Source organism: Penicillium psychrosexuale, assembly GCF_028828465.1.
Source record: "Penicillium psychrosexuale strain IBT 29551 chromosome Unknown utg000002l, whole genome shotgun sequence".
Classification (NCBI taxonomy): domain Eukaryota; kingdom Fungi; phylum Ascomycota; class Eurotiomycetes; order Eurotiales; family Aspergillaceae; genus Penicillium; species Penicillium psychrosexuale.
In genome coordinates, this window is record NW_026643187.1 from 7,065,762 (window position 1) to 7,090,827 (window position 25,066).

At 46.9% G+C, this 25,066-nt stretch overlaps 10 protein-coding genes across 10 annotated transcripts; 5 read left to right on the top strand and 5 right to left on the bottom strand.

The window, feature by feature from the left end:
- Positions 1–173: 173 nt before the first annotated feature.
- Positions 174–1,712, bottom strand: N7518_003784 (SNG1 family protein; the record flags this gene model as incomplete). Its single annotated transcript, XM_057184711.1, has 1 exon — positions 174–1,712. One exon carries the CDS (start codon positions 1,710–1,712, stop codon positions 174–176), a length of 1,539 nt encoding a protein of 512 aa, XP_057046161.1.
- Positions 1,713–3,108: 1,396 nt separating this feature from the next.
- On the top strand, positions 3,109–6,027 carry N7518_003785 (Major facilitator superfamily; the record flags this gene model as incomplete). The annotated part of the gene is made up of 7 exons (XM_057184712.1): positions 3,109–3,773; positions 3,834–4,585; positions 4,643–4,715; positions 5,216–5,249; positions 5,306–5,405; positions 5,484–5,767; positions 5,824–6,027. 7 exons carry the CDS (start codon positions 3,109–3,111, stop codon positions 6,025–6,027), a joined length of 2,112 nt encoding a protein of 703 aa, XP_057046162.1.
- Positions 6,028–6,267: 240 nt separating this feature from the next.
- On the bottom strand, positions 6,268–7,589 carry N7518_003786 (uncharacterized protein; the record flags this gene model as incomplete). Its single annotated transcript, XM_057184713.1, has 3 exons — positions 6,268–6,542; positions 7,495–7,519; positions 7,581–7,589. 3 exons carry the CDS (start codon positions 7,587–7,589, stop codon positions 6,268–6,270), a joined length of 309 nt encoding a protein of 102 aa, XP_057046163.1.
- A 241-nt stretch (positions 7,590–7,830) lies between these two features.
- Positions 7,831–9,700, top strand: N7518_003787 (uncharacterized protein; the record flags this gene model as incomplete). The annotated part of the gene is made up of 5 exons (XM_057184714.1): positions 7,831–8,043; positions 8,107–8,775; positions 8,832–9,231; positions 9,297–9,397; positions 9,473–9,700. The coding sequence occupies 5 exons, from the start codon at positions 7,831–7,833 to the stop codon at positions 9,698–9,700; spliced, it is 1,611 nt and encodes a 536-aa protein (XP_057046164.1).
- Positions 9,701–12,516: 2,816 nt separating this feature from the next.
- Positions 12,517–13,586, top strand: N7518_003788 (glycoside hydrolase family 43 protein; the record flags this gene model as incomplete). The annotated part of the gene is made up of 2 exons (XM_057184715.1): positions 12,517–12,840; positions 12,912–13,586. The coding sequence occupies 2 exons, from the start codon at positions 12,517–12,519 to the stop codon at positions 13,584–13,586; spliced, it is 999 nt and encodes a 332-aa protein (XP_057046165.1).
- A 352-nt stretch (positions 13,587–13,938) lies between these two features.
- N7518_003789 (BCS1 and AAA domain-containing protein) lies at positions 13,939–15,735 on the bottom strand (the record flags this gene model as incomplete). The annotated part of the gene is made up of 1 exon (XM_057184716.1): positions 13,939–15,735. One exon carries the CDS (start codon positions 15,733–15,735, stop codon positions 13,939–13,941), a length of 1,797 nt encoding a protein of 598 aa, XP_057046166.1.
- A 432-nt stretch (positions 15,736–16,167) lies between these two features.
- N7518_003790 (uncharacterized protein) lies at positions 16,168–16,656 on the top strand (the record flags this gene model as incomplete). Its single annotated transcript, XM_057184717.1, has 2 exons — positions 16,168–16,429; positions 16,595–16,656. Coding segments are annotated over 2 exons (324 nt in total), but the record flags the coding sequence as incomplete, so codon positions are not given.
- Positions 16,657–16,810: 154 nt separating this feature from the next.
- On the top strand, positions 16,811–17,680 carry N7518_003791 (uncharacterized protein; the record flags this gene model as incomplete). The annotated part of the gene is made up of 1 exon (XM_057184718.1): positions 16,811–17,680. One exon carries the CDS (start codon positions 16,811–16,813, stop codon positions 17,678–17,680), a length of 870 nt encoding a protein of 289 aa, XP_057046168.1.
- Positions 17,681–18,311: 631 nt separating this feature from the next.
- Positions 18,312–19,049, bottom strand: N7518_003792 (uncharacterized protein; the record flags this gene model as incomplete). Its single annotated transcript, XM_057184719.1, has 1 exon — positions 18,312–19,049. The coding sequence occupies one exon, from the start codon at positions 19,047–19,049 to the stop codon at positions 18,312–18,314; it is 738 nt and encodes a 245-aa protein (XP_057046169.1).
- Positions 19,050–21,152: 2,103 nt separating this feature from the next.
- N7518_003793 (nucleotide pyrophosphatase/phosphodiesterase family protein) lies at positions 21,153–23,363 on the bottom strand (the record flags this gene model as incomplete). Its single annotated transcript, XM_057184720.1, has 3 exons — positions 21,153–21,553; positions 21,608–22,874; positions 22,929–23,363. 3 exons carry the CDS (start codon positions 23,361–23,363, stop codon positions 21,153–21,155), a joined length of 2,103 nt encoding a protein of 700 aa, XP_057046170.1.
- Between the last annotated feature and the right edge of the window lie 1,703 nt (positions 23,364–25,066).

Sequence of the window (25,066 nt, forward strand, 5' to 3'; positions counted from 1 at the left end):
TCTATAACATTGTTTACTTGAATCGATGTTTGTTCGAGATGAAGTTGAGGACATTTTGTATTGTGGGCTGGAAATATGAAGAATATTATACAAATCCTAAATTACATAGTTTCTAGATAGTATAGAGTGGTGAGATCGCTTTTTATCATTCAGAGCAACACAGCAGTGTTTTTTTAATCTCTGTAAGCCAAGGGAAAAGATGGGCCGGTACTATCTTTCCTGCTAGATGTTCTATCAATATCCGGCCGAGTCATCTCACGGTGAATAATGTTGGTCAACTCCTCTTGTTCACTGGGTGACGTCACTGTGTCTCGTCTTTCCAAAGCAGCCCTTTGTTCATCCTCGCTGTCCGATGTTCCGCTTCTTTCGGCATGACGTGACGCTTGCCGTCTGACCCGTTGAGCCTCTTCCTTCTCAAGGATTGCAGCCGTCACTCGCTCCTTGCAAGCCTTTTCTTCGATTTCCTGTTCTATGCACGCGTAATGAGCCCTTCTATAAACACCGATTGAGCTCGACGTGATGCCAAGAATCTCGTAAACGAAGAGAATAGGCAGCGCGAAATAGAGTTGGGGGTTGCAGCCAGAAGACCATATGTCGATGAGTACCTGGAAGACGGAATGTGCTGGCAGGGCAAAGCCCAGTTTGTAGAAAGCAGGTGCCAGCTCGAATGGGAGAAGAATGGAAGTGACATTCGAGACGACCCACGATATCAACGCCATCGGCACGTAGGGAGGGGGAAGCCAGATGGTGAAAGTGTCTAGCACGAGGAAATTCACATGTGCAAAGAGCCATAATGCCAGCCAATTGAGTGCGAACTGGTTTCCATTAACAGTCCAGCCACTTTTGAATGCCCAGATTGCACCGGCGGTACATATGGACCCGACAAGTGTGTACACTGAAGAGATGACTAGGCGCGCAATAGCGATGCGATGGGCTGACAGCGAGGTGTAGAGTTTGAATTGAACGTATAAACCATTGATAGTACCAAGAAAGAAGAACTCTTGGATTACGATCAAGATGATAACTAGGGTGTTGTAGACAACCCTTGACCCTTGTTCTGTGGGTTGGATATTGTTGTCGGCTAATGTCCAAGGATCGTAGAACGCTGCAATCGCAGCAGGATCGGAGCTGTTGATACTCTGCAGAGACTGTTTCCCGTTGGTTTGCGAGTACGCCAGACGCGCAGTTTCCGAGAATACTTTCATGCTATCTGCAAGGACGGTGTCAATTACCGTTGGGTAGCGCGCTTCATTCCACACCATGGTAAGAACATTGTTCTTATCGTACGAAGATGCAGCTGCTCCACCTGCTAATGCGGCGCTCAATGCGTTGGACGCATTTGCTGTCGTGTATAATGCTCCCCAGTATTTGATGTCGCAGACTGCACCTTCAATCGAGCCAGGGTGGGGGTACGCTGAGGCAGATCGCTCAACAAGGGTTGGAAAGCCGGGTCCCTTGAGGCTTTGAAACGCGGCGCGGGCCGCGTCGCCTATCGCACCACCATCGTAGTCAACAAACAAAACATTGATGTTATGAATGTGTGAAGACTGCTGGAAAAGGGATCCGAATAGGTAACAGAATAAACCGAGGAATAGAATTTGGAGCAGAAGAAGATTGATAGCAGATGCCTTTAGCAAGCCGAATCGACGCGGCCGAACAGATGGGTGGTGGATGCTAGGCCGCTGCTCTCGCGCTCTGGGATAGAACTGCATGTAACCCGGTGGAGCGATAGCTTTATACCAGATGAGGGCGATGATATAAATGTCAGACTATAGATGTAAGAAGTCTGTGATGAGCCTTTCGACCTCCGAAGCAACAAATCCCGGCCAAAAACAGGTATCAAGTCCCGAAGCCCGGCGGGGATTGTAAGCGGGTCGGCAAAGTTTAAAAGGCCGAAAGGCTTTCGGGAAGATAGGATGAGACGAATTATTTTGAGCTCATAGCCCTACGAGGTGTAGAGTCGACATCTACCTCAAGATTCTGTGTCAAGATTCTATGACGACATATCCTGATAAAGGGGAAACAATAAAGACGTCAGGCCACTTGATCGAAGGGCGGAAGGATTCTCGGGCCCCACAGTGATTAACGTCGACTCCACTTTCTTATTATGTAATCCAGGCTTGGCGACCGTTTTGGGAAGGTTCGCGGCCTGAATAACCAGGTCGAAGATCTTATCTCTTTGGCCCGGGAAATGGCCTTCAACTGTCCTCTGCCGATATCAATCCCAATCCGGTCCGTTGTTTATCATCTTAATAACACCAGCATATTCAATCGTGATGGTCAACATCCGGAAATCACCGGTGGCACCTTTCTTCGCTGTCTCGCGGTGTTGCACCCCTCCTTGGTGATCACCTCTCCGCGTGTCTGACTCCGGTTCTGTAATGTTTGTGAATATCTCACCCTACCGTAATATCGAGTTACGGTCCGGATTGAGAGCAGAATGGAGGTGATATTGGTACTTCCGGGGGTGGTGAAAACTCACAGCTGATTGGCAATACTCGGTGATTATGAGCAAGATATCGACCACTTTTTGTCCTCAGTTGATTGGAAGGGTATTCCCAAGCCCGATGCTCCTTTTAGAGGAATGGGACAAGGTTATTTGGTGCTACACGTACAGGATGTGAGATCAGAGTATCACTGATGCGCTAGGTTATTCTTTGCTGCCACGAATCTTCAAGTCTCTCTCTATTCAGCCACACTGAACGCTTCCTCAACAAGCCAAATATAAACCTCAACACCAATCAACATTTTACCCAATCTCCGTCTACCGGTCTCACAAATGCACAGGCATGTTGAATAATTAATGTTGAATAATCAATGTTGAGTAATCAATGTTGAATAATCAAAATATTCCTCGGCAGGCCAATTTCTGATATTCCCAGGCGGCCCTCGCTTTAGCCGCCTCGAATGGGCTTCAGATACTGCTTTAGGACTATAGAAACCTCGTCATCGGTTTTTAGAAGGATTATTGAGAAGTAATCTACCTCGGAATACTCGCCAATTACCGATTACCCTATCGTTGCATTCGATCCTTCCTCATAAGAGAGCGTCGTAACGATATGTACCTCTCTGCTTCTTATCTGCTTACCTTCCAAGGGTATTGTCAACATGGTGCAACTTGATGACGGCCTGGAGGCTGCTACACACGGTACCATTGATGTTTTACAGTCATCATCCGACGATACGCTCGACCTGGCATTCGTCAATACTGCAGAGAAGCCTGAAAGCAGTGAAACCTGGGATTGGGATAATGATCCGAGCAATCCTTACAATTGGCCAACAATTCAGAAAGTTCTGCAAGTGATGATGATTGCATGGGCGGCTTTTACAACGTTGGTTATTCCTTCCGCGCAACGTGAAGGTGACTTCAAATCTGACATGTTATTCAGGAGTGTTGGAGTCTCTATTATCTCACCCGCTCACTCGCAGTTCATGGAGGAATTTGGCGTCAGCAGCACCGTCGCTATATTACCCATGTCACTCTACGTTTTTGCTCTAGCCCTTGGTCCTATCGTTGGAGGACCTCTTTCTGAAACTGTCGGGAGATACCCAATCTACATCGGAGCGATAACTCTGGGAACTTTGTTCACTCTAGGGGTTGGGTTTTGTCCCACGTTTTCTGGGCTTTGTGTTTTACGTTTCTTGGCTGGTTTCTGCTATGCACCAACTCTGGCGATTGCGGCCGGAACTATCAATGAGACGTTCAAACCAGTCCACCGCGCTCTTCCCTCGGCTATCTTTATTCTCACGCCTTTTCTGGGTCCTGGTCTAGGGTCAATATTTTCCGAATTATCCTATTTGACAAGTTCTCCGTCTTGCTGACTATTTCTTAGGCCGGTTATTGGAAGTTTCGTTGTCAATCGGAAAGGCTGGCGTTGGACACAGTGGACAACGATCTTCTTCGCGATCGTGACTGGAATCATAATTTCAATTGCGAAAGAGACTTTTCATCCTATCATCAAGCGTCGTCGTGCCCGGGAACTAGGATTAGAAGCTCCCCCATCAGCACCTCTCTCGTCCAAGCTACGCCTATTTGTAACCATTTCTCTCCTCCGCCCTATCCATATGCTCCTAACTGAACCCATCGTTGGCTTCATTTGCCTTTACGTTGCTTGTGAATTTGCGACACTCTTCTCGTTCTTCGCAGCCTTTCCATTGATCTTCCAAGGTACCTATCATTTCAACATCGAGTCCTCCGGCCTAGTCTTCTTGGCCATTGTCGTTGGATGTCTACTCGGAACTGTGACAGTCATACTATGCAACGTCTTTCTTTACCTCCCGAAAGTCGCAAATCATCCGGAGGGGCAAACACCACCCGAATATCGCCTCTATCCAGCACTAATAGGTAGTGTTGGATTGCCGATCGGACTGTTCTGGTTTGCGTGGACTGCCAGGGCTGATATCTCCTGGGCAAGTCCCGTCGTTGCAATCATGGTTTTTGGATGGGGCAATCTATGTGTCTTTGTGAGCACAACACAGTACCTCGTTGATACTTATCATGGCCTCACTATCGCGAGTGCCATGAGCGCCAATGGGTTGGCACGTTATGGACTCGCAGCTGCGTTCCCTCTGTTTACCGTCCAAAGTGAGTGTCTGCCCTTTATGATGATAATTAAAAAATGTATCCTTACGCGTCCTATAGTGTACACCAGGCTCGGTACAGGGTGGGCCTCTAGCGTGCTTGGGTTTATTTCAGTGGCACTTTTGCCTGTTCCGTGGGTCTTTTTCAAGGGTGGAAAGAGATTGAGGGCTTTGAGTAAATATCAAACCGCGGAGAATAGTAAGTGATGGTATGTCAATATGTGACATGCTTTATAATGCCGAGTGGTAGGTAGTACATAGTTGAATTAATTGGTATGACGATGTCCTCTGGTACCTGTAATTCTTATCTGCAAGGCATTCTTGTTCGTGAAACTCAGACTTAATGTGTCCCAGTATCCAAAATACCCCTTTCCAAAAAGATCAACCCTCAAAATGTTGAAGGTTGAGTCCGGGCTCCACCAAGAAATCCACCCGAACCTAATGAGCTTAAAATCCGTTGGGAGAGTATAACTCAACCTATCCCCTAATATGAATAATCATAAAATTATGTCGTCGATATAAAGAGCAAAATCCCAGTCCTGATCTAGGTGTATTATCTCCACGGTCTATCATCATACAGTACTATTCCGATTATGACTGTCCCTAAAATAACCTTATATTTCGACATTGGCAGTCCCTTCGCCTGGATAGCGTTCCATGCTTTGAAGGTTAGTGGAACATCTCGAAGGACTTGATGAACGAGAAAGCTAATCATTGTCGATAGACGTCCCCTGTCTTTGAAAAATGTGACATTGACTATGTTCCCGTCTCCGTGCGAGGACTGTTCCAGTTGTGCAAGAACACGCCCCCTTTGGCCGTCAAGAGTGGGTTCTTCTTCTTCTTTTGTTCCTAAGGATATGGACTACGGACTCTATATTTAGCATGCTAATTTCCCATTGTAGACAAGGCCCAATGGTTGAATCAAGAACGCATTTACTGGGCTCGTCGCTTCCAGGTTCCCATGTCCGAAGCCCTCCCGGAAGCATTTCCGGCATCCACTTCGGAGGTCCAGCTTGCTCTATGCCTTGTGGCTAAACAATGCCCCGATAAGATTATCCCCATCATGGATAATATCTATCGTGGCTTCTGGGAAGAGGGTGACGCGAATGTCCTCACTCAGCCCGGTTTCTCTCCTATCTTTGAAAGTGAACTTGGGCCCGAAAACGCTAAGCGGATCATGGATGAGGTACGGTTTCTTCTGGCTTAAATGACTCGTATTTCTTCTCTAATATTGTTCTACAGTTCAAAGGTACCGAGACAAAAGACATTTTGGATGAAAACACACAACAGGTCGTCAACTCCGGCGGCTTCGGTTTGCCTTGGTTTGATTGCATAGATGCACAGGGGTCAAAGGAAAGCTTCTGGGGAATTGATCATTTGGGACGTCTTGTGGACTTTTTGCAACTAGATGCAAACCTAGACAAGTCTTTCCGCGTCTTACTCTAGCATGACATGTTGAAGCTTAGTCCTGGTCACTACCGACCCTTCACAACCCTTTAGATAGACGTCAGATTAACCTACCAGCCGCATTTGATTTGAAATAAAATTTCCTAGATTATCAGTCTCAATATCTGGTAGATAGGCGGCTAACATATATGAATAGTAATATTACTACGACAAGAAAGACCCAGGAAATGAAATTAATTTGAACAATACTCGATATATTGATAAGTTAATGATAAGCCTTCACGAATCGGCTGCTTCGTGGATCGGGGTACCTCGGAAGAAGGTCTTCAAGGGAGGAGCAGCTGGCTCGGCTTTACGCTTTACGCCGGCGACTCGAGGTGGCAGCTCCGCAAAGAGCTCGCGTGTCGCACCCGAGACAGATTCGTTCTTTGTGATCTCCTGCCAATATCGTAGCACGATATGCCACTTTCCATGGGCAATAGCAGAATGCTTGCCCTTAGCAGTAACGCTGTCAAACCAAAGCTTGACCTTTGTGGCAAGATTCACCCAAAGATCTAGAACAAGTTAGCCTATAAAAGTTTAGGAGTAAGTGACTTACTTCGAAGGTAAGACTTTCCGGCTGGGCCTGTCCTTTCAATGTCCAGGAACTCGGCAATAAATCGGAAGCAGAAAGTGAAATCTTCCCCGCTAAATCCATTATAGAAGTAGCTGCAAAAGGCCTCCTCTTCGGTAATCTGGAGACAGCATCGTACCTAAAATATACCACACCAGATATATATATTCTTGGAGTGGTGAGAGAAAGATGAAGAAGGTTAGATTCTACAATGATCGAGATCGCATGTGATCGACACGTGAGCACCACAACAATTTTGACTTTTTCTTATTATGTGGTAAATTCCCACTCAGCATTCTCTGAGGAAGTAATAGATAATTCGAGATACTGAATGCTGAATATATTTGAGGTGTTGATGTATGTACCCTCCTTCCTAATTAGGCTGGCACCTACCTCGACAACTTATTCCGGTATACCGCCCTCCACACCGCTTTTTAGATTTTATGCCTCTCTAGTCCCTCCGTAGATACCTGCAATTTGTATGTAAGCCACTAACAAAATCAAGTCACTTTTCGAAGGTTGTCATATCAACTGCTTCATCAAGAACTGCTTCATCGTCAAGGGGTTAAATCCTATAGGAATCAAGTAGAATATACTATCTTCTCTGATTAAAATGAATGTTTTTTTACGGGCAGAATATATGGCAAAATCCATGGTCGCACCCAATCTGGAAGGTTGTATACTCCGTACTGAAATTTGAGGCAGGGGGGTACATCTAACAACACCCTATATTTACTCGATACTATTATATTTTCCAGGTTTATATGCGAGCTATGTGTCTAGTAGAGGGGTAAAAGTCATTATTTTACTCACTTGGTGACGCGATCCCGCATTGAATGGCAACATGTCGTTCAATCAAGGACCGGCCCTAGCTAAGTCTTATTGGGCATGACCCATGTTGCGCATCTCGTCGTCTTCCTAAGCGATCTATCAGCATTAGCATTATCTTGCGTGGACCCCTCCATCTAACCGGATTTACCCTTGCCATGCTGATCCTGCACATACTAAGCATTTGATTCATCATCACGGGCGCAAATGTCACCTTGTAAACATACATTTCCGTCGGGTTTTCTCCGCGGCACTACTGCAAAATGCCAGATAGCGTCGGATTGACATTCGCTACGAGCATTGCGCAATCCTAGGTGAAGGGTACGAGTCAAAATATATATCTTGTAGCGAAAGACCCAAATCCATATCGTAGAAGTTGTCAACCAGACTAAAAATCGATAATGTCGAGCAACAGCTTATCATCGCTGGATTCAAAGCAGCCGATAGTCCAACAGACGCAGGTCCCGACCACAAAGAATGCTGTAAAAAGTGAAGTTTTGGCTGCGGGTGGTTCAGTCGAGTTCTATGAACCCATCGCGGAGTACGAAGGGAAACATCGATATGATCCACTTGCCGAATGGACGGAGAAGGAAGAGCAGCTGCTCGTCAGGAGGGTAATGAAGACCTTTTCCAGGATTACTATACTATAGCCACCCGACTAACATTTGACATAATAGCTCGACTACAGAATTTGTTCTTGGGTCTGTCTGATGTTCTTTGCCCTTCAGTTGGACCGGGGAAATATTGGACAAGCATTATCCGACGGAATGCTTGATGACCTCGGGTTATCAACTAACCAGTACAACTACGGCATGACGATATTCTATCTTTGCTTCCTGTGCGCAGAGGTGCCGTCGCAAATGATCTCCAAAAAGCTTGGTCCCGATGTATGGATTCCCATTCAAATGGTTCTTTGGAGTGTAGTCGGGATTTGCCAGGGCCTAGTCAGCGGCGAGCACAGCTTCTATGCTACTCGGGCACTTCTCGGTCTGATAGAAGGTGGCTTCATTCCCGACGCACTCCTTTACCTATCCTACTTCTATACAAATAACGAGTTACCCATGCGAGTCGCCTTCTTCTACTGTTGTTCCAGCGGTACTGCCATCGTTGCGGCGTTTTTGGCATTTGGAATTCTGCACATGCGATCCATAGGCGGCTGGGAAGGCTGGAGGTGGCTTTTCGTTCTCGAGGGTGCTGTAACTTTCACTATTGGTGTCATCTCCTGGTTTTATTTACCTCCGAGTCCGACGCAGACAGCAAGCTGGTTTCGAGGGAAAGATGGTTGGTTCTCAGAGAGAGAGGAAGTCATCATGGTCAATCGAGTCCTACGAGATGATCCAGCAAAGGTGCGTATGAAGGGATTTTTATCAATGTTTATACTGACTGTGAGTGTGTAACATAGGGTGGCATGCATAATCGTCAAGGTCTGACACTGAAACTTTTGCGGGACGCTCTCATGGACTACGATCTTTGGCCAATGTATTTGATCAGTCTCACGCTGCTGGTTCCTATTAATCCTGAATCAGCATATGTGACCCTCTTTTTAAGGTCACTTGGATTTGATACATTCAAGGTCAATCTTCTGACCATTCCTGCGACCGTGTTATTCCTGATCCAACTCATCTTTTGGTCTTGGGTGTCTGAAAAGATCAACAACCGCATGGCCATTTTACTATTTTATTCCTTTTGGGTTTTCCCTCTCCTGATGGCACTAGAGCTGATGCCGGTGACTGCAAGTCCTTGGAGTTGGTACGCAGTTACAGTTCTGGTCATTGGTTCTCCATACGTCCATTCTATCAATGGTTAGTACTAATATCTTCTCACAACATCTCAAATTCCGAATCCTCTGACGCCGTTATTCTTATAGTCAGCTTGATCTCGCGGAACGCTGGTTCTGTGCGCACTCGCACTGTGGGTAGTGCAGTATATAACATGCTTTGCCAAACAGGCTCTATCATTTCTTCAAACGTATGTTTTGTGATACCCCGAGATATCTTTTTATATCGTTGATTAGTTTTGTGCCTAACATATCTTCTTTTTCAGATCTACCGAACGGATGATAAACCCTACTACCGAAAGGGAAACAAGATCCTTCTGGCTCTTGTCGGATGGAACGTTTTGGTCACCATCTTCATTAAGCTCTACTATATGCGGAGGAACAAAAAACGTGAGCGGCTTTGGAATGCTATGAGTCCAGATCAGAAACAGCATTACTTGAGAACAACGAAAGATGAGGGCAACAAAAAGTTGGACTTCCGATTTGCCCACTAGCTCCTAGTGAGGGCCGATGATGGTGGGTGCATGTTACAAATTTGCATTTGCACTTGACGGTTTCAAAAATATTTGAGATGAATATACAATTATCCTTTTTACACAGTATTGTTAAATTCAGGCGTTATGGAGCGCTTTATACAGATTCGGCGGTCTTATCCGCTACCTTGGTGAGAATTATTGCAGTGAATATAGGACCTGAACGACGAATGGAGTTTTTCCAAGGCACAAGAGCATAGAGATTATTTCTACCCTTGATTCAAAATTTCCAATGATTTTACATCATTCTTATGTTGAGGTTTTGACGATGTTAACTATGTGTTTCCAAATTGGGCAACAAACAATGCAAACATGCTAATTATGTGCATAATTCTGCTGATTGAAATTTATGACGCCAAGACTGCGATTTATGCACAAACTGTAGACTTCCTTCGACCCAAATTGGTAAGAGAACACCTTCCTCTCCCCTAACTATCCTCTCTTGTCAATTTATTATCTTCCCCGACACACTGTCATGCACTGGCGCAAGGCTCTAGAGAGAATGACATATCTCCCTATCTAGTCACACCGTGCTCGCTTTGACATCTCCGTGAAAACCCGGTCTCAGTGTTGTCACCGTTATTATCCCTGTTAAGTCCAACGCCGATCATAGGAAGTAGTCGGCACAAGACCCCCGTGACATCATATCCTAAGTTGAAAGACCTCACCGACTGGTTAGGCCTTCGCTGTCATCTCAGCCGCCATAATGCGGGGTAATCGACAATGGAACAAGCTCGATGTTGGACTTTTCTAATGAGGAAGGTTACTCTTCGATCCGATATCGGTGGGGCAGTCTTGAAACAGTAAAAGATCGGTCGATCGGATGTCCTTTGCGCAGCGACTTCACGTCGCTAATATTATAGTTGCTTCTATTTTCTTTTGTCAAGTCCAGCACATGCTCACGTACTATTTTCTTTACTATTATTTGCTCCGGGCTCTAATGTTTGAGGACTAAACACTCAGATCAAACAAATGGACTGTGATGTACGACTATAGCCATGTGTCTGGCCCCTGATGACCACGAGTGCCAACACATGAAAGCCATGCGCCTCGTGTGACCCAACTTCACCCCCTGGGCTCTATTTCCCGGGCCTATCATCGTGGAGAAACATACATTGGCTAGGGGTAAATTGTTGGAGGTATCATATCTGGGCTGCATATTTCCGGATTATTTCTTGGCTTCGGCTCGCTTTCTGTTTCCACAATCTATCTAATTTTCTCTCCCTTGCATCATGTTACTACTGTCGGAGCTTTGACCCTTGATCGACGACCATATAGCCGTCTTACCGCCCCCATACCTGGTACAGGTATGGGTCTGTCCCACATAACGACTGTTTCTCACAAAACGAGAGATTTCTCTTTTTAGGTATCTTTTATATGGTATACCCATACAAAAGGTACATAAACATGAAATAGAGATTTTGTCACTTCTAGGAATACTTACAAAAGATATAGTAGGGGATATATAGTCTAAAGGAGGTCTATTTTATTTACTATTAATATATTAGGATGAAATATTGAGTATTCTCCAAGTGGTAGAACGTTGATGTTTCTATATATATCTCTTTCATAAATATGGTCTTTACTTTTCTATATAAGATATCTGAAACTTCTTTTATTAGCCAACTAATTTAACTATAAATTTATCATTGATTTATACTCTTATTTCTCCTTTAACTAGCCAAAGGGTTGAGGATATGATATGGGGTATATATACCTTTTGTATGGGTATGCCATATTAAAGATACCTAAAAAGAGAAATCTCTCGTTTTGTGAGAAACTCTCGTTATGTGGGACAGACCCATACCTGGTACAGGTATGGGGGCGGTAAGACGGCTACCCCTAGTCCGAAGTTCCTTGCCGCATCTGGCCGAGCTTGGCGGTTTGATCCGCACATTCTATTCCCTAGTCACCCCTAGCCACCCGCCCCGTGGGAGATCTTCCGCCCTAATATATACGTTGGATCATGGCTCTAAAGCACAGCTGAACTTAGACTGACTTCGATGGTAGAATTAAATGTTGTATGCGGTCATACTGACAAGTCTAATCATCTCAACTCCAGCAACGTGGAGTCAAGTCGCAGGGCATTCACCCAGGTATCTTGCAGTTATCTAGGGATACCCCGGTCCTTCTCAGAATCAGAATTCTAGACTCAAATCAAACAATGGCCCTCGGCCGAATAAACCCAATCTCCTTTGTGCCCTCGCCAACTAATCCTCGATGGCAAGGGATTTGAGGATATTTCCAAGGTTCTTGTGAAAGTATCAAGGTGATTTATCTTCCCTTCTTTTGTTTCCCTTCCCTTTCATAGTCCCCTAGTGATCTGGCCAGTCCTTCATTTGCAACCCATCAAAGCACCTTTTAGCTTTCAAGTATTCTATAACGTAGCCCGATAATAGGGCTTCGAAAATATCAAATATAAAATAAACACGAAACGCCAGCACAACCTCGCACATGATTGGATGGACCAAACTACATTTCGCCGAGTCCCGATGCCACCTGATGGATCTCCATATCAGGCGTTGCGGCTGTGGCTTTCATTGTTTAATCTCCTTCCCACTGCTCGGAGTTAATATGCCCCTCGGGGCCAAGCAGACGCCCAGCATGTGGCCTTACTTCAGGTGTCTTGGTACCCTAAATCCAATGCGGACTCTGTTCCCCTACATTCGGACAATGTCGGTCAAATATACATATAAGAAGGACTTAGCTCCCCTCCTCCGATTAATGATCAGCAACTTGGATCTTCGAGACCTCTATCTTCTGATAATTCGTCCAATATGCGGTCTTCTTTCATGAAATCCACTTCCACATGGGGTCTACTAACCCTATCCCTTCTTCCGGCTGTCCTGAGCTCGCCTCTATTCGAAAAGCGAATCAAGGGTCCCTGGCTGGGCCTGAACACCAACTTCCCCGATCCAAGTTTCATGAAGGCGGCCGACAACAAATGGTACGCATTCGGCACCAATGGTAACGGAAAGCGGGTCCAAGTCGCCGTTTCAAATGACTTCCAAACATGGACACTCCTCGATGTCGAAGCCCTCCCCACAATATCAACATGGGAAACTGAGAGCGATCACTGGGCACCTGACGTGGTGATGCGAGTAAGTTTTCTCGGCTTCTAAAAAAATTAACCCTAAAAATTAAATAAAACAAATAACTAACTATCTCCAAGGACGACGGAAAGTACGTTATGTATTACTCCGGTGAAGCAAAATCAGATCTCAGACACCACTGCGTCGGCACAGCCGTAGCAGACCACCCAGAAGGACCCTACGTCCCAAGCAACACGCCCCTATCCTGCCGCCTCGACCAGGGGGGCTCAATCGACCCAGCAGGGTTCAAAGACAAAGACGGCAGTCGCTATGTCGTCTTCAAAGTCGACGGCAACAGCATCGGCCACGGCGGAAACTGCAACAACGGTGTCGAGCCGCTTGTTTCCACGCCGATCCTGCTGCAGAAGGTTGGCGCCGACGGTGTCACGCCTATCGGGGACGCGGTGCAGATTCTCGATCGCAGTACTGCTGATGGTGATGGCCCGCTGGTCGAGGCGCCGAATCTGATCCTCCATGGGAATACGTACTTTTTGTTTTATTCGACTCATTGCTTTACCGACCCGGCGTATGATGTGCGCTACGCTACGGCGCAGAGTATTACCGGTCCTTATACTAAGACCAATGTTCCGATGATTAATGCTGCGAATACAGGGCTTATTTCGCCTGGTGGGGGGAATGTTTGCGGGTGTGGGGATCGGATGTTGTTCCATGGGTTCTGTACTGAGGAGAAGACGAGTAGGTGTATGTATGTGGCTGATGTGACTATTGATGGGAAGACGGCGTCGATTGCTTGAGAGATTTTGTTTGCATTTTGCAGTTGGTCCGGTTTCATCTGGACTTTGGCTTTGGTTGATATATACCCCGGGTTTTGAGGGCTTGCATGTGATATGTGGTGACAGCAATGGTATACTGTTTCGCGGTTTCAAAAACTTGAATAATTTTCGCAAATATGTACAGAACAACTGTGAAAACACAACTGTGAAAACACAATGTGAAAACAATACACATACACACTACGTACGGCCTGTACACAAATGTACTAGAATTATATTATTTTTCATATATCGTATCGTCCTAGGCCTGCCTGCATGAACCCCAGCTTTATTCGTCGTCCTTTTCCTCTCCCTCGGCCTCTCCCTCAGCTTCTTACTTTTCATCTTCCTTTGCCTCGTCCTCTACCTGTACCTCATTGACACGCCTCTTATCTCGTACCTCTTGCACCCACTCTGCTGCACCCTTAATCGCTACCTCGGGTGTCTCCTTGTGGTTGAGAAGATATCCTTGGATCTCCGCAGCCGTAAGCTCACCACTCGGAACAACAGCAGCAAACTCAGACGCCAAGTCGGTGATGCGAGTTCTAAGGTCTTTTTCTTTGGCCTTTTTCACTCCCCCATTACTCTGGTCGGAGTTTTGGATAACCTCGCTCTCTGCCTTGGCGATGTTCCCAACAATAGTGGTTGGGGGCAACTTGACTAGTCCATTGGTACCATTGATGTGGGACCTTGGCGCTCCGATATGGGCAATGTCGTTATTCATAGCCCCGTAAATCGAGATAAAAAGCTCCTTGATATCTGCTTCGCTTGTGTATCCGAAGCTGATCTTCATGTCCACACGCCCGGGACGGAGGAGAGCCGGGTCCAGCTTGTTGATGTGGTTCGTAGTCATAATGAGGATACGTCCTTCACTGGCGGCAACACCATCAATCACATTCAAAAGTCCGGAGAGCGTGATTCCGCCTTTCTTTTTCGTGTCGTCTTTGGCGGCTGTGCCATCTGCTTCCACGCCAGCTTCCTTGATAACAAGATCCACGGGGTTATCTGAAGTAGATGTAGACGCAGACTTGGCGGCCCGAGTCTTTGTTATGCCTGCTGAATCGATATCTTCAAGTAGGATAATGCATCGGCGTGGTAGTTCCGAGAACAATAACGACAGACTCTCCTCTTCCAAGGCGGTGGAATTTAGATCCAACAAGTAGAGCTTCAATCCAAGCAGTCCGGCCACTGCAAAGCACAGACTCGTCTTGCCAGTCCCCGGAGGACCGTGGAGAAGGTATCCACGCCGATACGGGATTCCACGGTTGTTGTACCAGCGGCGCGTGCGAGGGTGCAGGTATTCTTTGATATCATCAAGGAAGTCGTGCTTCTGTTCTTGATCGAGAATAACGGTAGAAAGAGGACGCACTAACCGAGCCATACACCGATGCCAGCTGAAGGCTTGGCCGGCGGAAATCCGTGAGCCGCGGTAGATTACCGTGCGGTTCCTGTCGCGCTCGACATAGGCCTGCTGTGCCTCCGCTAGCAGCGACTTCAAGATCGCCGGATTCCGACCGAGACACGATATGAATATCCGCTCGTTGTTCATTACATACCACAAACCCCCGTCTCGGTGTTCGCGCTCGAGCATGAGCGGTCGGTTCTTGTACCAGAAGTAGTGGCAGCCTTCCGCGGGAGTAAATTGCATCTTCTTGTACTTGTCCCGTGTGGTGACCCTGGCCCAGTATGAATCGAAAGAATCGTTCTTCTCGCCATCCACAGTCTCACCCTCGGCTTCTTCGTCTCTGTCGAGCTCCTCTTCATCCGTTATACTCTCGCTCCAGTAACTATTGGTTTTAATGCCTGCGACGAATCGATTTGTATTTCTCATATGCGGCTGGCGTGAGATCCAGAACATCAGATAATGGAATGCCTCATCGTCGAGGCGGATTTCGGCTCTTGACACAAACAGCTCATTGAAGTTCGCCCAAATGACGAATACAAAGTATCGAGCAGTTGCGCCAAAGACAGCAAGGCTAACCAGGAGTTGCAGGTAAGAGCTGACATCAAAATTAAGGTAAGATACCAACATGCGCGATATAAAGCCATAGCCGGGGACTAGGACCTCCAACATGGCCGAGTCCGTCTTGGACAAAGGCCCCGTTGTGGGGATAGTTTGGCTGGAATTCATGATCGATAGATCTGAAACGCTCGAATTTATTTCGGTTGGCTTTGCTGGTAATAGAGTAGGAGGAAAGGCAAGATAGAACCCTGAATAGCAAAATCAAAGCATAGGCCAGTCTTTTATGGCCCGGGGAACTCATTTGAGCCTCGTGTGCTGGCCTCTCCCGCTCAAACACACATATGCCCTAGGCTGAGCCTGAGATGCACCTGACACGCCTCGATTTGCGAACATGCCCATGCAGCATTGGTCGGGGTTGATTCGATTGGACGAGACGGGATTCAGTTGGGCTGGCTGTGGGCGTCTGCCTGGACTTTGACTCATTCTTGCTGCACGTCGCTGCGGTACAATTTCCTACGTCATATCGCATAATTAGACCAAAAGAGTAACAGTTGTTTAAACGCCACGTTCGTATCGAATTAATTTTGAGAAGATAAAAGTGAAAAGCGGGAGCAAAAGAAAAAAAAGAAATCTCTCCCTCGGGGAATCGAACCCCGGTCTCCCGCGCTTATCGATTTTAATGACAAGCGGAAATCATCACCACTAGACCAAGGAAGAATGCGATGGCCGAGTTACTGCTCGGCCACTTGGCTGGTTGATGGAAATAGTACCCCACCGGGGCAACATAAGGGAGTTGGGAATAACCTCAATACCAGCATAACCCTAAAACGTACAATCTTCTACTTGATATCACTCTGTTCTCGTTAGTTACGAGTTAAAACATATTACATAATCCCAAGGGAGGGAGATGTTTGCCACATATTTGATAAAATTATCTGAACATGGCGGATTAGTAGCACGATGAATAATGGGAATTTGATTGCCTAGGTTGAAGTCTAAGCACAGTCAGTTAGTATAAATATCACAGAGTATACTACTTCCTTCACTTCATCCTCCATCTCTATCTATTCTTACTTCCTGACCCACTAATATGGCCCAATATTCGCTTAACTACTCCATCTCCATCTCCATCTATATCTTCCCTTTGTTCATAGCCGAACCCTTGTAAGCCATCTATCCCTAGGTCATCAATATAACCAGGTGGAATCGAAAGAATCCTAACGATGGAAACAGACTGCCCAGAATGCCCTTGGTCCAGGATGCTCCTCAGCCCACCCCTAATACAAAGGCTCCAAAGCGCAGCTTTCAAGAAATGTTCGACGCAAGTTGCTGCATAGTTGACCCAAATGATTATGGAATTGACTTCACCGAGAAGCTCCCTGAAACCACCACCTTCCTATCTACACCTCAGCCAACGGACAAACTAGTGGAAACCCATAAGAAACTGAAGAGACTGGCTGAGCTTATCAAAGAAGGCAAGAGCCTTGCCATCCACACTAACTACGCAAAGGCTCCCCAGAAAGAGCGCGACCCCATCGACGAGGCGAAGAAAAGAATGCGTTCAACTGAGATCGAGCAGTATAATGCCTGGGTCGCTGGTGCCGTCATGCCCACTGTCGATTGGGAAAAGAGCAACAAAATCGTTGAACTTTCCAAGGCCGAAAGGTCTCACTTCAAGCAGCAAGTTCATGCCATTCGAGAGATCTACCATAACCCGCACATCACTCGCAAGAACGCACACTGGTTCATGGCTAACTTTCGCTATGTGATGCCTCTTATTGAGGCAGTCGCGATGGTACGGCGTGTGCGGTGGGAGTATGTCTGCGACCAAGGAGGCCCCAGCCGGATGGAGCTGGCGGATCAAGAACTCACCAAGATGGAGCTGGCGGAATTGGAAACAGCTCGCAGTATCATCCGGGTTACCATTGATACCCTGCAGAAGAGACAACGCCGGTTGCAGTTGGATGCTACTCTGAGGGAGAAACATTTAAGCTTGGAAACGGTGATGGAGCTCACTGGTGCAGATTGTGAGGTTATTCAGAAACGTGTCGACAGGATCCATGAGAGCGCTGTGCGAGACAAGGGGATGGAGTGTTCCAAGGCCAAGGAATAGCCGCATGTCATCGCGTACGTCTAGGGATTGGGTCTGTTGCTCATATGTCCTCTCACTGTCTTTCCGTCCACCTGCTCTATGTCTCTGTGATTGTCTGTTGATGGAAAAACTTCAAGAATGAAATGTTTTAATGGTAGTCAGCTACTGCAGTTCCAAAAAATTAAAACGTCATCACCTCTACTCTCGTTCAATTCCTTATAGAGCTGGAGCCTAGTCCTGTTGTTATTGTACTCTCGGGATCTGATTATCTTTAGAAAGAGGATCCGACACAAACCATATACTTACAATGGCTTACAGTTTTACAATGAACGAGTAAAAATTATGGGTCTCTAATTCTCTTCGGAACTACACTGCTCAGTACTTCGATTCTCATTCTGTGTTGTCCTTTGCGAAGAGCCATCCATTCAGATGATCGAGTTTGAAGCACAAAATTGAAGCCAACAGGGAAGTGTGAATCAGAGAGTGAGGAGGGTACAGAATAAAGGAACGACCTGTGTTGGTGTAACAGATGGGATGAGGGTTGGAGGGCACGTAGGGGGAGGTTTAATGGGAGAAGGAAGCACAGGACACGATCGTCTAGTGAAGAGAGATTTCAGACAAGATAATCCAACCTTCCACACTTCTAAGCCCCTCAGTATTCCCCTTGCGATTGAATGGCATCCTCGCGGTCCTGGATGACCTCACAGGCCATGCGAATTTTGGCCGCCAGTCGGTCCACTCGCCGTTGCTCCTCGCTCACGCGCTGTTGTTCATCGGCGAGGGTGTTCATAGCAACAGTGACAATACTGCGTGTTGTATTCACTTCCACAAGGTCCATTTCGGTTTCGGTACGGTTGATTTGATCGTCCACATACTTCTGTTGCATAGCCTGCACCTTCATAACTGCATTGATGAGAGGCATCGCCCATGGAAAGTTGGCGATGAACTGAGATGTGGCGTGAGGGTTGATCTGCAGGTTGCGGCAAATTTCTCTGGCGGCATGCAGGCACTGAACAGCGCGACGACTGTCTTCTAGGCCATATGGAATCATAGGAGGCCCCTGGGCTTTGACCCACTCGATAGTGGGGACGATATCACCATGAATGTAGGCTTCGTACTGTTCGATCTCGAGGGCGGTCATGGTTTCCTTGGCATCGGTGATAGCATCACGCTGAGGCGTTGCATTCTTTGTGTGAATAGCAAGGCTTTTGCCTCTTCTAACAATGGCAGCTAGTCTTTCCACTTTGTCGCATGTTTCCACCAGTGAATCCGTTGGCTTGGGTGTAGACAGAAAACTGGCAGTGGCAGGGAGATTCTCGGTGTAGTCAATGCCGCGATTGTATCGATTTTTTGTGTCGAGCATTTCCTCGAACCTGCGCTTCCGAGCCATGGTATTCAGTATGGATCGTGAGGGTCAGACCTAACGACTCTCTGAGCAATTTGGTTTTTATCGTCAGCATTGCGAGTGATTGTTGATGAATTGAGGACCCGTGACCCTTATCGTGGCTTACTCACAGCGGCTGGGTACGAACAGGGGCTAGGTACGATGGAATAAAATCCTAGAAGATAGCTTTTAATATGGAGCGAAGATGGAGATGGAGATAAAGATGCTGTTGAGTACATACCGATCGGTGGGAGGAGTGGCGTGTGATGGAAGAAAGGAAAGAGATGAAGAATGAAGTGAAGGTTGATGACTGCCACCACGAATGTTTGCATTGGCTCTGCAAAAGCTCGTGTTATTTGTTGTAACTAAGTTCTCAATAGCCTACCGCCCAATCCCTCTGAACCCTAGACTGTGAGGAATCCTTGTCGAGCTTGGATAAAGTGAGCTTATAACTCAATAAGATACTACCACCATGACAAATGTGAGGTTTTGTGTAGCATATGGAAAATTAGACCGCTAGCTAGGAATGGAACTACTTGGGACAAATATATGTTGGTCGAGATCATTTGTATTTTTGGAGGGCGGTTTGAGTGCTTTCTTTCACCAGTCTTATTGAACGACTTCACAACATCCTTGATCTCTTCCGGGCGTTGAAGGATCATAAGCAAGGTCTCCTCGACAGGCTGAACAACGGGGTTTCATTAGTTCTCAAGACGTCACCAATCACTATAGAGAGGGTCTCACATCGGGATCAACTCCTAGTCAGAAATTGCCAAACTAGGTATGCACTTCTGAGCTGAGAAGGAACCCATTCTCGGTAGAGTAGAGGCGAGAATCTCCAATCTCGCTAATGGGTCGAGTATCGGTCATGTACCAGACCAGTTGCCACCGTATCCCCGTTCCTATAGCATGCTCACGGGGAATATATGCTTAGCCTCAAGGCCAAGGAAAGGCCTACTCAACCCGGCAATTGCATGGCAACCATCTCTTCGAGAGCATGCAACGCCTCGTGAGCGCTATGAGACAAGTAGACGATATAGCTTCCCCTCAAGAGCAACTTATAGCTGCTAGATATATAGATCGAGGTAGTCGGCGGCCGGGGGAATCTCACCGGGCAATCCTCTCAGAGCTTGTGAATCGCTCTTCGGAGTATAGTCATGTACCCGCAGTGGTCCAAGGCCCCATTCCAAATGGGCATTGCTGTAATGAACGAGATGGATTCCCGTTCGAGGGTAGAAAGGAACTGGTACTGACGCAGGCAGATGGTCTTGAGGCGGTGCCCTCATCGCGGGTAAACCAACGAAAGGCCTCTAGCGCCAAGCCTTTCGCCTGCAAAGTATCGATATTCGCCAAAGATCACGAGGTGCCAAGGCCCATTCCGAGCCACCATTCTAGCTGTAACAACCAGGAGGGGAAAACACCGGAGAAGACATGTAAAAATATATATGCGAAGACGAAGTTCTAATATCAAAAGACGAATGTAAGCTATATATAGTCCCCGACATTGATGATTGTATAAATAAGAGTCCAACCACAGTTATATCAACAATTGAGTGCACGATGCACTAAGTTAAGTCATATCAGGGCCAGATAGGAGGAAAAAGCTGGCAGAGTTGGTGCATGTAGGTAAGCTCATGCACTATGTGTCTAACGAAACAAGAAGTGATCAACTCTGAGACTTGTCATTAAGCTCTCTAAATAGCTTGATGGAGTTAACGAGAGAAAGGCCTGAAAGCCATCAATGAGACAAGGAGAGGCCTGGGAAGCTGTATGAAAGTAGGAAAAGCCGTAGTGTGTATGCCTGATTGCATTAAGAGTCTACGTAGAAGCATATAACAACAAAGCCAATCACTTTTATAGCAAACAACATTTCGCAATATCATCCGCCTACCACGGCAACGCCTGTGTGGAACAAATCATGAACCTGACTCTCCTCTAAGGACTGTTGAGATTATTTCTGCTGAGGTTGATAGGACCTACTCCCTGCCTTGTTTGATCTTCCTTCTTCTCTTTCTCTTATATATTGAGAGAATGAGTATAATTTAAACATTAAATACGTGCACATGGGTATCTATCAAAATGTACAGCTAAACGCATATAATTGAGCAATCAACTGTCAGACTCCGGGTGTTTGCCTTGAACAGCATCGGCAACGCCACCAGCCCAGTTCTTGAAATCATCGAGTTTGTGCCAGACTGTGCCCCACCACGTCGAACCCCTCTCATCGTCACTTTGGTAGTCTGTGGCGGGTGGTGCATTGGCTGCTGTAGTGGGTCTCGGTGCTGGCCGTGGTGGCTTGCGTTGTGGAGGTGATGGCTGCGGAGATGCAGGTTGCGAGGGCCCTGCTGTTGGTGAAGTTTGAGCCGGGGGATCAGGTGGTGTGTCCAAAACCGGTGCGTTCTCGTCCGAGTGAAGGCCGACTGGCTTCAGCGGGAGTCGTAGTGTGCCATTGCCTGGAAGGGGATTGACACCCAAAGAGTCACAGACAATGTTATATACCTCGATGTTTTCTATACAAATTCGTTAGGTCGAATCCCAATCGATGGTTTGGAGTAGGTACTTACGAAAAACTTCCAATCGGCTGTTTGGCTTATGAGGGAAGGCTGGGCCGCGCGCAATAAATATTGCACGCATCAATGGATGCTCGTGGTCGTACCCGTGAATGCCTCGAGGATGGTATTCCTTCCCAGTCTTCAAAGCCTCCTTGACATCGAACTCTGACCGATCAACGAGAGCCCATCCCGCCTTAGGGATGACCCACAATGGCGCAATGCGTTCGTTGTTTGAGAAGTGATACCGTTCAGGCATTGCCTCCCGTGTGTAAAATTCAAAAGCATGCTCGTAATCCGGAGCCACCTCCTCCAATTGTTTGCGGAGGGTCTCCAGATCCTCAGGATTCTTGGCGCGCAGACCACCAGATGGCCACCCGTCAATATGTTCAATCAGATCATAATCAATCAAATCGTCCAACTGAACCAGCCTTTCCGTAGAGGTAGTAGCCATGCCGTGGTCTGAGACAACCATGATGTTTACCACGTCGGTGAGATTGCGTTGCTCAAGACCAGTCATAATGCTCGCAACCATGCTATCCGCTGCTGAAATGGTCTTTCGGATCTCAGTGCTATTAGGGCCAAATTTATGCCCATCTCGATCAACGTCAGGAACGTAAGCTACGATCAACTGCGGCCGCTCAGGTGTTATCTGCGATTCGTCCTCAACACCCGGGAGATCCAAAAACTCAAGGACCCGATCCGCCTTACGCGACAAGAGTTCCGTCCCGTTATATTTGTCCAAAAAGCTCGGCTCCCTGTCACCAATGTGCGCCTCAGACCCCGGCCACATATGGATCGCGGTCTTCACGCGCTGCTTTTCTGCGGTCACCCAGAGCGGTTCCGCCATCCACCACTTGGGTTGCATGCTGACAGTGGGATGGGTATAGTAGAAGTCTTCCTTTATCTTCGGGTCCCAAAATGTGTTTCCTACAATGCCATGACTCTCGGGATATAGTCCAGTCATAAGTGTGAAGTGATTTGGGAAGGTGACGCTCGGGAAGCTCGGGTTCATATATTGCGGGGAAACGCCATTGGCGATGAGTGAGTTCAGCGCAGGAGTCAGGCCACGGTCGAGAAAGTCGGCCCGGAAACCGTCGAGCGAGATAATGATAGTGGTTGGCGCAAAGAGAGCTGTGCCATTGGAGAGCAAGCGTGGAGGGTGTGCTCGTGAAGCCCGGAACCCACTAGAGGCTTTATACGCGCCGAGGAAGAGGATGACGAAGAGTATAGCGATGAGAGTAGTTATAAACAGTGTTCTTCGCCATGAAGGCCGTGGAGGCTAAGGAGCGGATGTGTTAGCAAAAACATAGAAACCAGCCATGGTACGTCTTACAGGCTCATATCTGTATTCGCCTGTCCTGTCCAAATCTAACGATGATCCACTCAAAACGGAGGCATTCTCGTCACCAATTCCCTCTTCCATCTCATACATCAGCTCGCCGTCTTCACTGACTCTCTCCCGCCGTGACCCCCTCCGCCGTCGCCGCTCCTTTTTCGTTTTCCCGATCTTCACAGTGCTGCCATTTGGGCTGAATATCCTCCGCAAACCATGTCCAGTGCCACGCCGGATCAGAAGATTCTCTAGCTCCTCTTCATCTTCTAGCACTGCCCGGTCGTGCTCTGCAATTTCCAAGGTGCTGCGGTGCTGATCGAGGAGCGCGTCATCGTCGGAATCTGAGTCCTGCTCGGAGGGTGACCGCAACGAAGATGCATCGTTGTCGTAATTGGCAGGAGAAAGAAGGGAAGAAGTAGGGTCTGGGCGGCGCATTGCTAGCCTGGTGAAGACATGGAAAAAGAGTTGAGAGGAGAAAGGGAGATTATTGCCAAGACCCGGCAATCAGTTGCGATAAGCCCGATCTATTGGCGTTGTTTATTTTGGGTTATTTTGACAATTACATGACTATAATAAGATAGTTTTAACTAAAAGATTGAGGACGACTGAGCTCGCTACGTCAGGTTAGATTTATAATCCTTTGTTGTTCACGGGTTGTGTACCTGCTTATTACGGCTCATAATCCGATCAAGGTAGTCGAGATACCCAAGCAGCAATCGGGGAAACTTCTGGGCGATTGTGAAAGCCCATTTCAAATGTGAGATATGTCCATAGTGCTTAGAGGAGCACTACTTCGTATAGTTCCAGCAAACCAATGCTTGAGGAGATATTCCGATTCGGAAACGGAATTACTAAAATCCCCGATATCAATTCCTTGAAAGATTCCACCTCGCATACTGCAAATGATGAGACAAGAGCCAATATTACCACGAAGCTCCAACATCGCAATAAAGTTGGGTCATACGGAGTACTCTGTCCTGTACAGTCACCAGATCCCCATCTCTACGCCTCCGATGTGACTGCCTGCAGTGATCTTCGTAGAAAGTAAAGCTCGTAAGTGACTAGCATACCATGAAGCTATTCAGAGATCACCTGACTAATTTATCTGGTCTGTCAATAAGATGAAGTTATTCAATTTATCTGCTCAATTGGTCTGATTAATTGGTTTGCTCAAAGGACATTATGATGAAGCTATTCAGAGGTCGCCTAATTAATCATCTCGTCTGTCAAGATCACTAAATCGGTTCAACCACCATCAATAATAGAGATAATTTAGTCCCGAAACCGGCATCTACAAAAATGGTATAGTTTAGGTTGCAAGTTATCCTGAGAGATTACCTACTCCTATGTTACCAATAACCGGGATCAACTTTGTTGCTTGAAGCGTGAGGCTGAAGTACATAGCCCTAAAAAATCACACATTCCACTACTACTGCGGGGAATCACATTCCTCAGATTGATCGCAAATGACAAAGATCGGACATGACGGACTTGACGTGAAAGCTGCTTAGTTTACCGAAGACAGAGAAGCATGAAAATGTAAATGACCGATACTTAAGCATCTCGAAGTCAAATTCCTGATGTTAGGTGAGCTGCGTTGATGTAGACTCACTAGATGCCGGGCAGCCGGATGCAGTTGTTAGGAGACTGGCTGGGCGATCAGCTCTGCGCAGGTCACAGCCTTGCTAACTTTGATGTTCTGAGAATTGCCAAAGTCCTATAATGCCATGATAGAAGTAACACAGCAGTTAATTCCAAATACGGTTATGACCAGTTCTAGAGGCTATGTGTGCTCTACCAGACATAAAGTGCGATTCGCCTGCCTTACAGCTAGAGAAGTAGTGATCCTTGCAATATCACTAAGCAGAGAGTCATGGGTAGACGACCGCTACTTTATGGGCTCATCTTCCTAGGGAGATAAGATGCTCTCCACCCCATTGTCTTCCAAGACTCCACTTCTTCAGACAATGTCTTCAGTGTATGGTCCTGAAAACAGGTGACCCATAAATAGAATCCACCTCTCTCTTATTGTCTCATCTCTGAAGTGGATCACTGTGGAATTCCACGTTGGAGTGTTCGACGTGTGATGTCCGCTTGCGAGCGGCTCCCCAATTGGGACACCATATCACGTGACCCGC